The 15,171-nt window shown below is 36.6% G+C and overlaps 1 protein-coding gene across 1 annotated transcript; it reads right to left on the minus strand.

The window, feature by feature from the left end:
- Nucleotides 1–2,754: 2,754 nt before the first annotated feature.
- Nucleotides 2,755–10,651, minus strand: LOC134496934 (vomeronasal type-2 receptor 26-like). The gene is made up of 6 exons (XM_063302648.1): nt 10,497–10,651; nt 8,839–9,130; nt 5,776–6,636; nt 4,702–4,929; nt 3,864–3,990; nt 2,755–3,680 (listed from the first exon to the last, which is right to left on the minus strand). Exons 1-6 carry the CDS (start codon nt 10,649–10,651, stop codon nt 2,755–2,757), a joined length of 2,589 nt encoding a protein of 862 aa, XP_063158718.1.
- Nucleotides 10,652–15,171: the final 4,520 nt, after the last annotated feature.

Consider the following 15,171-nt stretch of genomic DNA (forward strand, 5'->3'; position numbering starts at 1 on the left):
TTGTACCTGATTATAACATAGTATTATAAAGTATTTCTTGTAAACCAGTGACTATCTACAAGTTTAACATATGTTAGATTTTTAGTTTCAGCACTAACCCAAATTCCTTTAGTATTATAATATATATATATATTTTTAAGTTGGCAAAAAGGGATATATTCTACTGAAAAAGCAGTAGAATGTAAACTTCTAGTGAGGGAACATTTACATTGAGAATGTTGGTCTCCATGCATCATACTCAGCCAGGCAAAATAGCATGCAACCTAAGCAGTGAATGCTCTCTCAGATTATTAGCAAGTATTGGCCTGCTTTCAGGATAATCCAGAAATGAGGTATTAGAGCATGGAAAAACTCTAAGTCAGCTTCACACTATCCAGTCCTTCTTGGATCATGCCAACTGATGACTCAGAAGAAACAGGAAAATACATGAGAATGAGAAAATTATTGCAAAGTCTACAATTCAAGAACTAATGGTGGCGGGAGGGTGTGAAGGGTCTAACAGCCTTTTCAATACCCTCTCCATGACCTCTTTCCTCTTCTTTGCTCAAATCTCAAGCTTAAGGTTAGGAAAAGAACAACAGCCTACCCTACGTATCAATCCTGCATTAGCTCCCACATTTGTGGGGGAAAAAATCATTTAAAGAGAGGAAACATTTGGAGTAAGAAAATATTGCTTTGTGTTTTTTGGACTTTTCAAGGAATGTTTTTAAAAGATTGGATGTTAGATGCTGTGTCTTGGCATTGCAAGAACTTGATAGCCTCTTTGATGCTCATGATTTGGTCTTGTTCAGTCTTAGCTCCCTTTTGGTTTCAAGTTACATCAAAAGTTTACATAGTCCTGGGAAAAGGTAAAGTAATTAAAGATGTCAATGTGATGTTGAATTGTACTCCAAAAGAATCAATTCTACTTTTATTTATGAAGAGTTTTTGCTTTATCACATCTGTGGCTCAGCAGAGAGGTTCTTTTTTTTCCCCTCACAAATGGGGGGAAAAAATACTGTCTTGATGTTAAGGACTGGATTCAAGATATGTGCTCCTTATCCATCCTGCAAATATCTTTGTATCCTAAACATAAGAAGGTGTTTCAATATTGTCTAAATTTAACAGTAAGCTTAAGAATTTCTTCTTAAGGAAACTTAAGAAGCTTAAGTGCACTTTTGTATATTGTAATTCTATTGTACTGTATATTTATTGTTGTATTGATTATCTTGTTGTAAACCATCCAGAGTCCCTCTGGTGAGAGGAGATGGGGGGTGACAAATTCGATAAATTAAATAAATAAATAAGAATTGCATTGTTATTATATTGATCTTATTTTTTTAGGTTTTTTCCTCCCTTTATTTTCAATTTACTTTAGTTACTACTTTCTACAATGTTTTATTTTGCTTTCTACTTATTGAAGTATTATTATTGTCCTGACAATTATTTTTTGGTTTGTTAAACTTAATTATTTATTTAAAAAAATAAAAATAACTCCCAAAATTATTCCAGAAATTTGGGTTCCCCAACATGTGGTACAGTGACTCTTCCACCTTTCTAGAGAACATGAAAAGTTCCTTACTACCTTAAGTTACCATTGAAAATCTCTTGGCTTTTCTTCTTGGAGGACTGAGGACTTTACTATTGTGCCTGCTAATCATTTCAGACTCCTACGTTGTTTATCTTCCCTGTTCGTTTAAGCACTAATAATTGTTAACCCTGGCTAAGAGGGTTTTTAAAATTATTTATTTTATTTTTTGGAGAATTGTAATAAGGATTGGATCCAATCATTGTGCTGCTGGAAGTGCAGTTTCAGCACTAAAGCATAACTTCATGCAGTCCTGACTTGTTCTACTGTTGACATACTTTACACTAAAATCCATAGCGTGGTAGCCTGACCTTAGATCAGTCATTGCTGTTAAAGAAGTGCATGTCTACTTTTGCTAGATCTTTAGCACATCAGGAAAACAAGATATCAAGAACACTGAACATTTCAAACACAGGAAATGACATTCTTAAATGTCTTAAAGGAATGTGAATATAGTTGATATGTGAAACCTGTAAAAATTTAATTAGAGCATTTTTTCCCTTACTTCCTTACTTCCTAATTTGCTTACTTACTAAATTTAACAAAGGTTTAAGAATTTCAGTGTTATGGTCAAATTTTGGAGAAATTCCAAGGGCATAGCTTTGCTTCTTTCTTTTTAAATAAAATTTAGATTTTTATGCTACTTTTTAATATTATGTAAAAAATGAAGTACCAAACCTTTCAATAAGTGACACCAAAACTGAAAATGTTGCTTTGATTCAAAGAGTTGTTTCAATTCAAAATATGGAAATAATTGTGTGAAGATTCCAGTCAAATTAATTGCATTGAATCAAATTCAATATTTGAATTCAACAAATGAAATATGTTGAATATACCTATATCAACCAGTTGATAATATCAAATCCTATGAATTGACCATAGCACTACTGCTATATATATATATATATATATATAAATAAATACTGAAACCACCATTTCAACTGATGATAGATGAGATATCATCTCTGTATAGGTATCTGGATTTAGATTAGCGGAAGCTGCAAAAACTGAACAAAAATCCCAGTGACATAGCTTGCTTTTCATGTAATTCAGAATTTTTATTCCATTTCAGTTTTAGACAAGGGAAATTACATAATGAGAATACAGGAACTAAGCCTTATAAAATACAAGGTGGTTACTTGTATTAATCCTTCATATTAAAGATATTTATCTTTAATACAAAGTATTTACTTATGGCTAATTTTAAATTCTTCCATTATCCCCCTTCTTAGCTGTTCCTTACTGTTCAATTCAGGTCTCATTATCATAATATAACATTTGGGGAAGAAGATACAAGCCAGTAGCCCACCACTGGAGCACAAAATAGAGAAGATCTCCACGGCCACCATATATTTCCCCTTTGTGCTCAAGTATGTTGGAACATAAGTGAGCCAAACACTGCTAAACACCAGCATGCTGAATGTGATGAACTTGGCTTCATTGAAAGTGTCAGGTAATTTCCTGGCTAGAAAAGCAACAGTGAAACTGATAATTGCTAAGGTCCCGATAAAGCCAAGGGCACAGTAGTACATGAGGGTTGACCCTTCATTACATATCAGTACAATTTCCTTTGGCATGGAATACATATCAGCATCTAAGAATGGGGGAGAGGTTGATAGCCATACAATACAAATAATGGTTTGAATAAAGACACAAGAAAGAACAATAGAAACAGCCAGTCTCTTCCCCATCCATTTTCTAATTCTGGACCCTGGCTTGGTAGCCATGAATGCTAGAATCACAATGATCGTCTTTGCCAAAAGGCTAGAAACTGCCACGGAGAAGATGATGCCAAAGGTAGTTTGCCGAAGAAGGCATGTCCATTGATGAGGACGGCCAATGAACAGCAAAGCGCAAAGAAATGAGAGCAGGAGGGAGATGAGAAGGATGTAGGTGAGGGTCTCGTTGTTGGCTTTCACAATAGGGGTATCATTGTGTTCAATGAAGAGCCAGAGCAGCAAAATAGTAATCAGGGAAAAAGAAAGAATAAAACTGGTGAAGGTGATCCCCAAAGTTTCTTCATATGACAAAAACGTTAGATATTTTGGATTGCAGAAATCTCGCTCCTCATTTGAATAATGAACTTGTGGACATTGAAAGCAGTTGTCCATATCTAGAGAGAATGAAAATCAGCCTTTTTTTCTATATATAGTTGTCCTAGAAAATAATCAAATCTAATTTAGCTGTTTATCTGTATAGACATCTGCATGATGGACAACCTGAGCACCACTGCAGATCATCAGTCATGATCACAGACCACAAGTTGGTAACCATTCCTCTACATATTATCACTTACCCTTCTGATTAGAAATCTTCCCATCCGGACAAGGAAGGCAATCATAGCAGCAAAAGGGTTTCCCTTCCTTTTTGGCCTTCCTGTAACCTGGATGACAATTGTCATTGCAAAGAGAAAGAGGCTTTGTCTATCGATAGAAAAAGAGAAGGATGTTTTCCATCTTGCAGATGTGCATATATGCCAGACAGTCAGAAGACACAATGAGAACTCCTTAATCTCACAACACATGGACAGACTCAACCATAGTTTCAACGGGAAACAGTGAGCATCCTAAACTAAGCCAAATCCAAAAACGCCAGAGAATTCCTGGAAGCCTGGCACTCAGACAAAGCAGCCATCAACAGACACATAGAGGTAAACAACATTACATACCATTCAAAAGAGACAATAGAAAAGCCAAAAGACCAGTACACTCCCTTGCCAGCAATCAACACCCAGATATTCAAAAATCAACACTAGAATTAACACCAGTTGAACCATCAGACAGCACAATCAAGCCCTAATCAAGGAACTATTAACTCAATCAACCAAGCAGCAAACAACAGCCCAATCAGAGAACTCCCAAGGAGAGAACAACACCCCTACCAACACAAGCAGGGCAAGCCAAAGTATATAAACTGAGAGCAAGGCCCACTCCCTCTTTGCACTGAAGATATTGCCTAGTCTGGCAATGAAACATCTTCAAGAAAACAAAAAAGCTCAGAGAGCACCAAGGACTCCACATTTTTTTCTACCTTTTCTCTGTATTTTCAGATGGTTGAATAAGAGTTATTTCAATAAATCATTCTTTCAACCTTCATAACTCCTGAATAGAACTCCTAGAGTTGCCAGACCCTACCTGGTTAAACCAGTGTGGCCAGATTATGGTTTCCTCTGAAATGGTGAACATTTTTTCTGTGAAAGATGAGGGTTGTATGTCTCCAACTTTGACTCTAAGGAAGGAAAGGTTTGGGAATATTACCCAGTTGATAATATCAAATCCAGTTTCCATTTCTCCATTTTGATTGAAGAAAATTGTTTCCCCAACACTGTTGTTAAATGAGATGCTTCTCACAACATGGTTGAGCTGAAGAGAGGAGATGAGATTGCAATTCATTAAGATATATTTAAGGACATTGTTCTTCTCCATTTAAGTTTGGTCTTCCTCAAAAGTTCTACTGTGCCCTTCATGCATAACAAAAAGGCACAGGCAGAAAACAGGAATTAGAATAGTGTTCTACTGAAAAAGGATTGATTAAGCTGAATAAATTCATTTTTGAGAATGCCTGAAATTCTTGTTTGCTTGATCCATGTTGCTATGCAAGCTCATGGATATCTCTAAATGGGTGAGGACTGTTCCTGTATAGTTAGGTCTCAATTCATAGGAAATCTCAGGCAAGTGGCCTATCAGAGTGTTCAGTGAAGCTGTAGCAGTGACTGTCTTTCTACAGTTGATCCAGAAGACTTCTACACATAAAACAGAAGTTGTTTGGAACCTGCCAGAATCACTATTACAATCTCTATAGAACAACCATGGAAGAGTTCAATAAAAATGCATCCTATTTAGGAAGGCACATCATACTGCTGAGAGAAAAGGGTTACCTGACCATCTGTGAACCAATACACTGGTGTAGGCTTTCATGGCTGGTATCTGCTGGGCAGTGTTGGGTTTCATGGTTTAGTGACCATGGTCTAGACAGCATATTTCCTGATGTTTCACCAGCAACTGCTATGTAGCCACAGTTGTGAACCAGCTTCCCATTCCCACTCAGCCTACATAGACTCTTGAAATTTTAAACCACATGAGCTATTTTACAAAATGGTCCTCAAATACAAAGGAAGCATAAGACAAAACAATGGTTTTCTCCTTAGTCTAGAATCTCTCCCCTGAAACATGTTGACCTAACTGAAATCAGCTTGCCCAAGACATTACCTCCCACAGGTGTTGAGCCAGTAGTCTTTGGGTTGCTCCATGGACACTTGCTGTCTTTTTCAATTTAATTGAAAGCAGGTTGTTCAAAGCATATGCTATAGAATAAACTGCATTGTAGATGCTGTAGCTATGGGGGGTCATGCTCATTTCAAACACAGATGCTGGAAGATTCTCCAGTTTCTCCCCACCAGTGCAGGAAACCCTTGCTTGCCTATCTATCATGGACCTGGAAAAGGAACATCCAAAGGCCTCTTCCCAGAAAACCTGAATGAAGCCATCTTCTTTTTTGGAGGTAAAATTTGTCAAATGAAGAAATTCAGTAAATCTCAGTACCTCCTTTGAATGAATTGCTAAGGACAGGGCACCATGAATGAAGTCTATATCTTCATTCTTTTGAAAGGGGAATGATGTGAAATCCATCTGAGCTGTCATAAGGAAAACCCTTCCTTTTGCCTTGATGGATACATCCTCATATTTTGATATGGTGGGAAACATTCTGAGAAATATCATGGTCTCAATTTCACCATAAACAATGGATACATTAGCAATGCTTTCAGTTCCAACCTCATACATATTTAACCCCTCTTTCACCATCTTATCAATGTCACTAACTGAAGTAATTACAGGGAAACTTTCAATATAATCAAAGCAGATCCCTTTCTGAGAAAATATAGGAAGTGCATCCTGAACAAATCTCTCTCCATTGTTATCATTGTCGTATAAAACCCCAATCCATGTCCACTGGAAATGCAACAGTAACTGCAGAATCCCATCATATTGTCTGTGTACATCTGGAAACATCTGGTGATGGAAAATAGCCTGAGTTTTCCTATTCATCTCAGAAGCAGAGCCATAAGTAAACTAAAGAAAATAAAGAAAAAAAACATGTGTTAGACTAGAGAATTAATATCTAGATAAAACTTTATTTTTTTTTCAGTGAGTGTGACTAAGATACTATTTTTTTCTTACATGAAAGAGATTATGAAATCAAGTTCACTAATCCTGTAGACTAAATGTGCTGAGGAACAGATATCTTGTTATTAGTGGTGTTGAACAGTGAATGAAAACACTGATATTGTGCTTGAATAAACAAGGGACATTTTTTCCTCCTGATGGTATATCTCTCATTACACATGCCACAGGAGAACATTAGCTGTTTATGTTTTTAGAAAACATTCCCAAACCAAAATGTTTAATTACAGTGTTTTTTAATACAAATGTGTTTTATCGTGATTACAAACAACAAGCACCCCAAATATGCATTGATTAACCAAAGCCAACAGTGGTCAACATCTATAGGACCATCTTGTGATGATCACACCACATGAAAGATTAGAGCTTGGAATGTAAGAGGATTTCATCGTAAAGAGTGTGAATTAACATATGGCATAAATAAATAGGTTGTCACTGAAACTAAAAGAAAAAAAAAAGAATGGAGCTGAATGAAGATAGACTGATTTTATGCAGTTGATGGATATGTTTGGGGAAGTGAAGGTATAAATTTAATTATGAATGGAAAGGATAAATATATATGACAGAATATATACATTGGTATCTTTGAGGTTATTCTTGACATATACCAAAAAGCAATCCATAGGTTGGTGATAATTGCACATTACCCCCCAGTGAATGGTCATAATGTAAGAAGCAGAGATATGCTTTGTGGAAACTTGTGCAACATTTTGAATGACTGCAGTATAAAGAAAGAAGTCTGCCGGGTGATGGGTATGGGTGGGTGAGAACAAGATCAGAGAGTACAGAAAAAGTGATTTAGTCATAGTAAAGGTAAAGGTTTCCCTTGACATGATGTCCAGTCGTGTCTGACTCTAGGGGGCGGTGCTCATCTCCGTTTCAAAGCCGAAGAGCTGGCGTTTGTCCGTAGACACTTCCGCGGTCATGTGGCTGGCATGACTACATGGAACACAGTTACCTGCCCGCCTCGGCAGTGCCTATTAATCTACTCACATTTGCATGTTTTCGAACTGCTAGGTTGGCAGAAGCTGGGACTAGCAATGGGAGCTCACCCCGTCATGCGGATTCGAACCGCCGACCTTCCGATCGGCAAGCTCAGCAGCTCAGCGGTTTAACCCGCAGCACCACCGTGTCCCCTGTGTGATTTAGTCATACAGAGACTCAAAAACAAATGACAAATTACAGTGGTGGTTGTTTGAATGTAATCAATGAGCACATACAACAGAAATGTAAAAACTTTGCTTTGGAACTAGGTAATAAACAAAAAATCTCCAACAGACCAAACTGAACTAAAAATGAAAGTAATGACAGCATTTGGGATGGAGTTCATTCAGTATAACATTGCATATGCTGAAAAGGAATAATGTGATTTTTTTTTTCTTTGCATGTATGCACATAAAAAGAAAAATATTCTCCCACTATTTTACAGATTTACTCATTTCTCACTAAAGGAAAATCTGTGCTCTTTAGAGGTTTTTATTAGCAGTTCATATAAAGAGAAAGGGAATATGGAGGGCCACTTCGGTCTAGTGGTTAAGATGCTGGCCTAGAAGCCAGGAGACTGTGAGTTCTAGTCCTTTAGGCATGAAAGCCGGCTGGGTGACTTTGGGCCAGTCCCTCTTTCTCAGCCCAACCCACCTCACAGGGTTGTTGTTGTGGGGAAAATAGGATGAAGAAGGAGAATTAGGTATGTTTGCCCCCTTGAGTGAATTATAAAAATAATAAAGGTGGGATAAAAATAAATAAATACATTGCTGTGTTCTTTCCTATCCTGTTTGCTCCAAATGGGGGAGAATTTGAATTTAAAGGAAATGCAGTTTTACTCAAAAGACGGGGACATGTATTTGAAAAAAAAATGTTCTTAGCTTAAAAACGTGATGTTCCTCTTTATTTCTACGAAAACACCCATTCAAATGTCACTGTTTTTAATATCCAGTTCACAAAACTACCTCTCTTTGTGTATATCTGTGCATCTCTCTATATGAGATAGATAGGTGATAGCTACATGGATAGATACATGGACAAGTGTAGACAGATACGCAGATAGATAGAGATAGATGATGGAGTCAAAACATGGTGGGACAATCTTACTTGTGGGATCTTGTAAACGGACAGGATAGCTGCCATGTGGATACAGATTTCTGAATTTGGTCCGCCAATGACTGACACTGGATTGTTCTCTGTATCACATTTGTAGTTAGGGATGAACTTGCCTCGTGTGGAGAAGAGTTCCATTGAGGCATGATATGTCCAGCTTGCAATAAAATGGCTGTTATAGATATGGAAGCCAAGAGTGAGATTGGGCAAAATCTGGGGATTTTCGTTGATCTCCTTTACAGCAAATACCAAAGACAGGACGTGCTGGTAGAGCTGAGTCACTGCCCTAAAATGATAATTGCATGCTGATTTGAGTATATGGGTTTCAGAAAAACAGCTGCAAGACACTTTAGTTTAACTCATAGCTTTAAACATTGTGTACCCATTTCTACTATCAGATGATTACTAATGAGTGTTGCTAAATATATCTGTATCAGTCTTCACCACCCAGAAATGATACTGCTTTAAAAGACACTGTTTAACATCAGAAAATTGCCAAGAATGCAAGTGTACAAGTATGTTCCATAGACAATTCAGTATCAGTCCTATTATTCGCTTTGTACCTCCTGCTGCAATTATATCTACATTCTACAGCAGCATTTTGCAAGTGTGAAAAGCACTCAATTTATATCAGTGATAAATTCAGGGGTCATCTACACCAGGTTGTTTCCCCCCTCCCCTGTCAATTAAGCTCATCAATGAAAATTTAGCATCATCATAATCAGGACTCCATCTAAACAAGGTTTCTCCTGGCCACGGAAGTCTTGCAAGACTGAAATAGCTAGGCAGTATATTAATATCAATCATCAAAGTTCCAGGAAATTATTGATAGTAAATTCAATCTGTTTGCGTTCATTTTAGAAACAGTGAAAATCAGAACAACCTTAGGTCTGAGCATAAATGACTAGATGAAAGATTTTTTTAAAAAATGGGAAAATCGTTATCTTCAGAAATATACAGGCATTTCATTACTCAGTAATAAATTGATTTAGCCATGGAACTGAATTACTCCAATTATGTTTAAGGAATAGGAGAATCATGAAGTAAAAAGTGATGCTTCATTTGTGCGTGGGGAAAAAAAAATGCTGTGAGAAAGATTTCAATCCAAAAAGCTAGGTAATGTCTTTATGACTATGCTTGGTGAAACTTTATTAAAAAAATAATTATTATTTCATTAACATCTCATTCTCATGCAACAGGCTAGGAATCCAATAAAAACAGTACTTTATTATGTGTGATTCATAAAGATTCCTCCCAAGTAATATACAAATAACCTGACTGGTATACTGCAGAAAAAAAATATATACATGTAAAATGTTTAAACCTCTTCCACAGAATTAAGAAATTGACCTGCCAATCATACTAAATATTAGAATTATGAACTCATCCATATGAATGAGATTGAATAGAACTGTTTATTTCCAATGCATTATTGAATTGACTTTTACATCCAAGATAAGCTTAAACAATTTCAATCTTTATGGAAAAATGGATAATACAATACATCTCTGGAGAAGGAAGGGAGGGAGGGAGGGAGGGAGTAGAATGACACAAGGGAAAATAACCTCTGGCCATCCATTCCCTAGAACCAACACCAATTCAGAGAACTCATCTTCTGAATAATTAAAGTTTTAGATACATGAGCACCTTACTCAGCATCATAGAAAAGGTCAATAGAAGGCTTTTCATGAAAGTGTATTGTGTTTGAAAATATATAGATCTGAGACAAAATACCAGCAACAATGACATCTCCTGATTGATAGTATTTATGAAGAATTGGAACAGGATCACCAACAATGCAGTTCATGTTAGCAATCTCACAGACTATTCCAGACAACAGCATTAAGGCCAATAGATAAAGCTTCATTTGATTGCATGATATAATTCCTTCTTCGCAGTCTTTCATCTGTCCTCTTTTTTCCTTTAATAAATCTTGGCTGAATAGCACAGCTGACTTGAATGACTATTTGGTTGGTTTATAACACCCTTGTAATGCATTAAAGAACAACACCAACACTCTGTCTTTCTCCCCCTCCCTCCCTTCTTTACTTTATAGAGCAAACAATGGCAATGTTCTTCTGTCTTAGGATTCAGTTTTGCTGATGGTTAATGAAGCTCCCTTGAGATTTGGAAATGAAGCAAAAGTAATTGAGGTTAATTTGATAATTGCCAGAAAAATAACCACCTGTTCAGGATGTCAGGTTCTATGAAATATCACAGGAATATATTCCTCATCTTTCATCAACACTCCCTGGATTATCAAAAGGCCCAAAGGTCCTTAGACATAAATCAATAAAAAGGCAAAGTGTTCCTTAGTATTCCATATGGAACACTGGGGGCTTTGATTTTCTCTTCTTGGGGATTGGGGTGAAAGTGGAATCTCTCATCATCTAAAGTGTAACAGAAATGAACACCTTAAGCACTAACTCAGTTGGTTATACACACTAGTGAATCAAGCATGTAGTCCACAAGGAATTGGAGAATATGGCCAGGATTTCACATTTAATCTTTTGAAATCCACCAGGACATTTCTTATGATGCAGAACTCATTTGTTCTTCTTAGTTTGTTCAGATACACCATCTAAACAGACTGCATTATAGTTTCTTAGTAATCTGATCTCAGTTTATATCATAGTGTTTTGTGTTACTGCTTTTAGTTAAAGGGAATACATTGTGGGGAATATATGTATCTCAGGACTGAATTGTTCGATCCCTGGTATTCTCTGAGCTTCTTCTTTATTTAAAAATAAAATTAATTATTCTTTGTCTAAGACTCCTTGACAGATTTCAATCAGGATACATCAGTAATACACGTGACCTAAAACTTGGAAACTAATAACTTCACTTAAAAAGGAGCATCCTCATGAGATTTTTGTGAATAGACAGCAAGAGCTAATATTTGTTTATCATAGTTCTCAGACTAACCAGTAGGCAAGTCAAATTTCTCACCACTAGGCCATCATTAAGTATAGAATGCACACTTAATTTATATTAATGAAATTGCTGATGGGATAATCTCAGAAACACCCTGTGTTGGCCATCTGAATCCTTCAGCACCTCAACATCTAAAATGTGAGATAGAGATTATAGAGGAAGCATAATGCAATTATGGAAATAAATTCAAATACTCTGAAATTATCTGCCTAGAATCAGTTCCCTTATAATGTAGAAGTGAGTACTTATTAAACCCTTCCTTCCTTCCTTCCTTCCTTCCTTCCTTCCTTCCTTCCTTCCTTCCTTCCTTCCTTCCTTCCCTCCTTCCTTCCTTCCCTCCTCCCTCCCTCCCTCCCTCCCTCCCTCCCTCCCTTTCTTGTCAACCATTCCTATTCCCGATGATGGAAAAAAAATAATGACTCAATATTATATGATAATCAGTCCAAAACTGAATAACACAAGTCTCTTTTCCATGAAAGTACATCTCAATTTTTAAAATGTGTGTGTTTGTTTATGTTAATATCAGATTTGGAAATTAATGTGGGTTGAATCACCTCCTAAGATTACCTCCAACTTTGTGACTATACCTATAGAACTGAAGGTCAACTACATCCCACTTTTTAAACTACTGGTTACTTGTAACTGGAAAGGATGCCATATACTCCACTTCAGTTCTAGTGAACTTTGTTCTCAGATTTCCTGGAAACAAAATGGAAAAGGACAAAACAGAATAATAGTAATGGCTAAGGAGAGAAGGAGAGAAAATTATGCAGTGATCCCTGATTTCTGTTATTATTCAAGTGAATCAGGAGTGTTCAGATATGATGTCAAATATCTGTACTAATGATTGGAAGTGCAAATGTTTTCCTTTCCTCATTTTTTTCGCAGTTTGCCATTTTTAAGAATAGTTTAGGGTCTGAGATATTTCTGTTGGGCTATTTGTGTAATCAAGATGGATACATAAATTGTCTTTTTCTTGTTCTCATTTTCTAATATTAATTAAATTTAATGATAGTTTTTTCTGTAATATGGACTGTTAAGTGTCTAGGTTTTAAACAGGGAAATATTAATTAAATTGAACATTACAGGAACTAAAATTACTTTAAAGCTGGCCATTCAAAAAAGACATATTAATGATAGAGAACATTTTAAATGCTCATTGTTAGATTGGGAGAACAAAGTTTAGCATTACTGACTTTATAAAACTCAACCACAGACTCTTCAGAAATCCTACATAGTTGTTTTCAGCATTCGTTCACTAAATTATGAAATCATTTAGGAGTCAGAAGGATTCTGAATCAAATATTACAACTTCTAAGCTTGGGATAATATACCTATCCACTCAAACTGATTTCACAAATGTGTGATATTTCCCAGGATTGCATGCATGAATTTAACCTTGCAAATATTTAGAGTTCTATTAGTCTTTCCCAAAATGAATACATGCAATACAAATGATGACAAAGTTATTTGCAAATTGAATCCCTTTATTACAAACTGTTGGTGACTATGTTAGGATTACAATCAGAGAATTTTTAGTTGCTCCATTCTTCTTCTTCTTAGCTGTTCCTCACTGTTCAATTCAGGTCTCATTATCATAATGTAATATTTGGATAAGAAGATACAAGCCAGTAGCCCACCAGTGGAGGACAAGATAGAGAAGAGCTCCACAGCCACCACCAACATTCAAGTACGTTGGAACAAAGGTGAGCCAAACACTGCTAAACACCAGCATGATGAATGCGATGAACTTGGCTTCACTGATTCCTGATTGTTTCCTCTTTCATTACAATACCATTCTGATCCATGTTGTTTGCCTTCTTCTGCTGTTCAACATGGAATAGATCTTATTTTGCAAGGGAGACCAAATTCAGATGAGGAAAGATGAATGTCTTTTAATATATCCTGATGAAGTGCTCTCTTCCCTTCCCCTTCCCCTTTCTTTTCCCCTTCCCTTCTCTCCAGCTCAACTAGTATTTTGTGAGATACGTCTCAGTTAATAATAATGCTGGAGAATCAGTTTTGTTGTTGTTCAGTCTTAAAGTCATATCTGACTCTTTGTAACCCCATGTACCATAGCATGCCAGGCCTTTCTGTCCTCCACTGTCTCCCAGAGTTTACTCAAATTCATGTTCATTACATCAGTGATGCTTTCTAACCATCTCAACTTCTGCCGTCCCCTTCTCCTTTTGCCTTCAGTCTTTCCTAGCATCAGGGTCTTTTCCAGTGAGCCCTTTCTTCGTATTAGGTGGCCAAAGAATTGAGCTTCTGATTCAGTATCTGTCCTTCCAATGAACAGTCAGGGTTGATTTTCTGTAGGATTGACTGATTTGACCTCCTTGCAGTCAAAGGGACTCTTAAGAGTCCCTTTCCACTGGAGAAGGAAATGGCAACCCACTCCAGTATACTTGCCAAGAAAACCCTATGGACAGTATCAAAAGGCGAATCAGTTTACTTCAATTCGAATGGAGAACTGGAAACTGGATTTGATATTATTAATTGGGTTACATTCCACAACCTATCCTTCCTTAGAGTAAATAATAAATAATATTCCTCTACTGATTGTTTTTATATATTGATGGGTTTCATCAAGCAAAGGTTCCATCTACCCATAGGCAACGTTTCACAGGAGAGGAGATTTTCTACATTCTTTCCTAACCTTTCTGTCTCAAATTAGAGTAATTTATAAATAAAGGTATGGCAATTATGCCTCTGTGTATCATGCAGTTCTTGTTGGTATTTGGTTGTTTGCAAGGAGCAAGACACTAAGTTACTATGGTAACAAATCACTTTGGCAGGGTAAGCAGGTCAAACTTAATTGTGCTCAGGTGGGGGTATGAAAAGATGACCATATAAGGAAAAGCTGCTGATTTGCCTGGGGAAGGAATTTGCCTGGGCGTGTTACAGTTTCAGTTTCCTTTTTGCTGCCTCTCCTTCCAGTCCTACTCAGAGCAAATGTGCATGTGTATGAGCTTGTAAAATATGAGCTGGTAAAGCTTTTGTGACTATCCAGGATTTCTGAATGTGGAAACTGGTGTATGTTTTATGCTTTCTATAAATACACTTATTTTTATAGAAATGCCTGGTGTCTGTTTCTTCTGATCTCTTGGGACAAACTCTTTCCAGCACTCTGCCACAGTTCTGTCCCAAAATAATCAAATTACATGTATTTTTCCTATAAAAGGAGATAGAATAGTACACATATTTTTTTATGAAATTTGGACATTTTTATCCACCTTGGATTACTCCTAGAGGTCAAGTTAGAATCATTTATGATTTTGCCATGTTAGCCAATATGAGGCAGAAATCTTGCTTTGGATTAGACTGTGAACTAAAGGAGAAAAGCTCCAGACTGTCCATACTGAAGGACTCTGGAGAAATCTAAAAAGGCAA

This window comes from Candoia aspera, chromosome 4, assembly GCF_035149785.1.
Source record: "Candoia aspera isolate rCanAsp1 chromosome 4, rCanAsp1.hap2, whole genome shotgun sequence".
In the NCBI taxonomy this organism is placed as follows: domain Eukaryota; kingdom Metazoa; phylum Chordata; class Lepidosauria; order Squamata; family Boidae; genus Candoia; species Candoia aspera.

What these genes read in the sequence shown, in the direction of transcription:
- LOC134496934 (XM_063302648.1), bottom strand. Translation starts at nt 10,651, where the DNA reads ATGAACTGCATTGTTGGTGATCCTGTTCCAATTCTTCATAAATACTAT. An exon ending in CCGTTTACAAGATCCCACAA is followed by an intron (nt 6,637 to 8,838) that starts GTAAGATTGTCC and finishes TATTTTCTTTAG; the next exon opens with TTTACTTATGGCTCTGCTTC. An exon ending in GGCCACACTGGTTTAACCAG is followed by an intron (nt 3,991 to 4,701) that starts GTAGGGTCTGGC and finishes TTCTATCGATAG; the next exon opens with ACAAAGCCTCTTTCTCTTTG.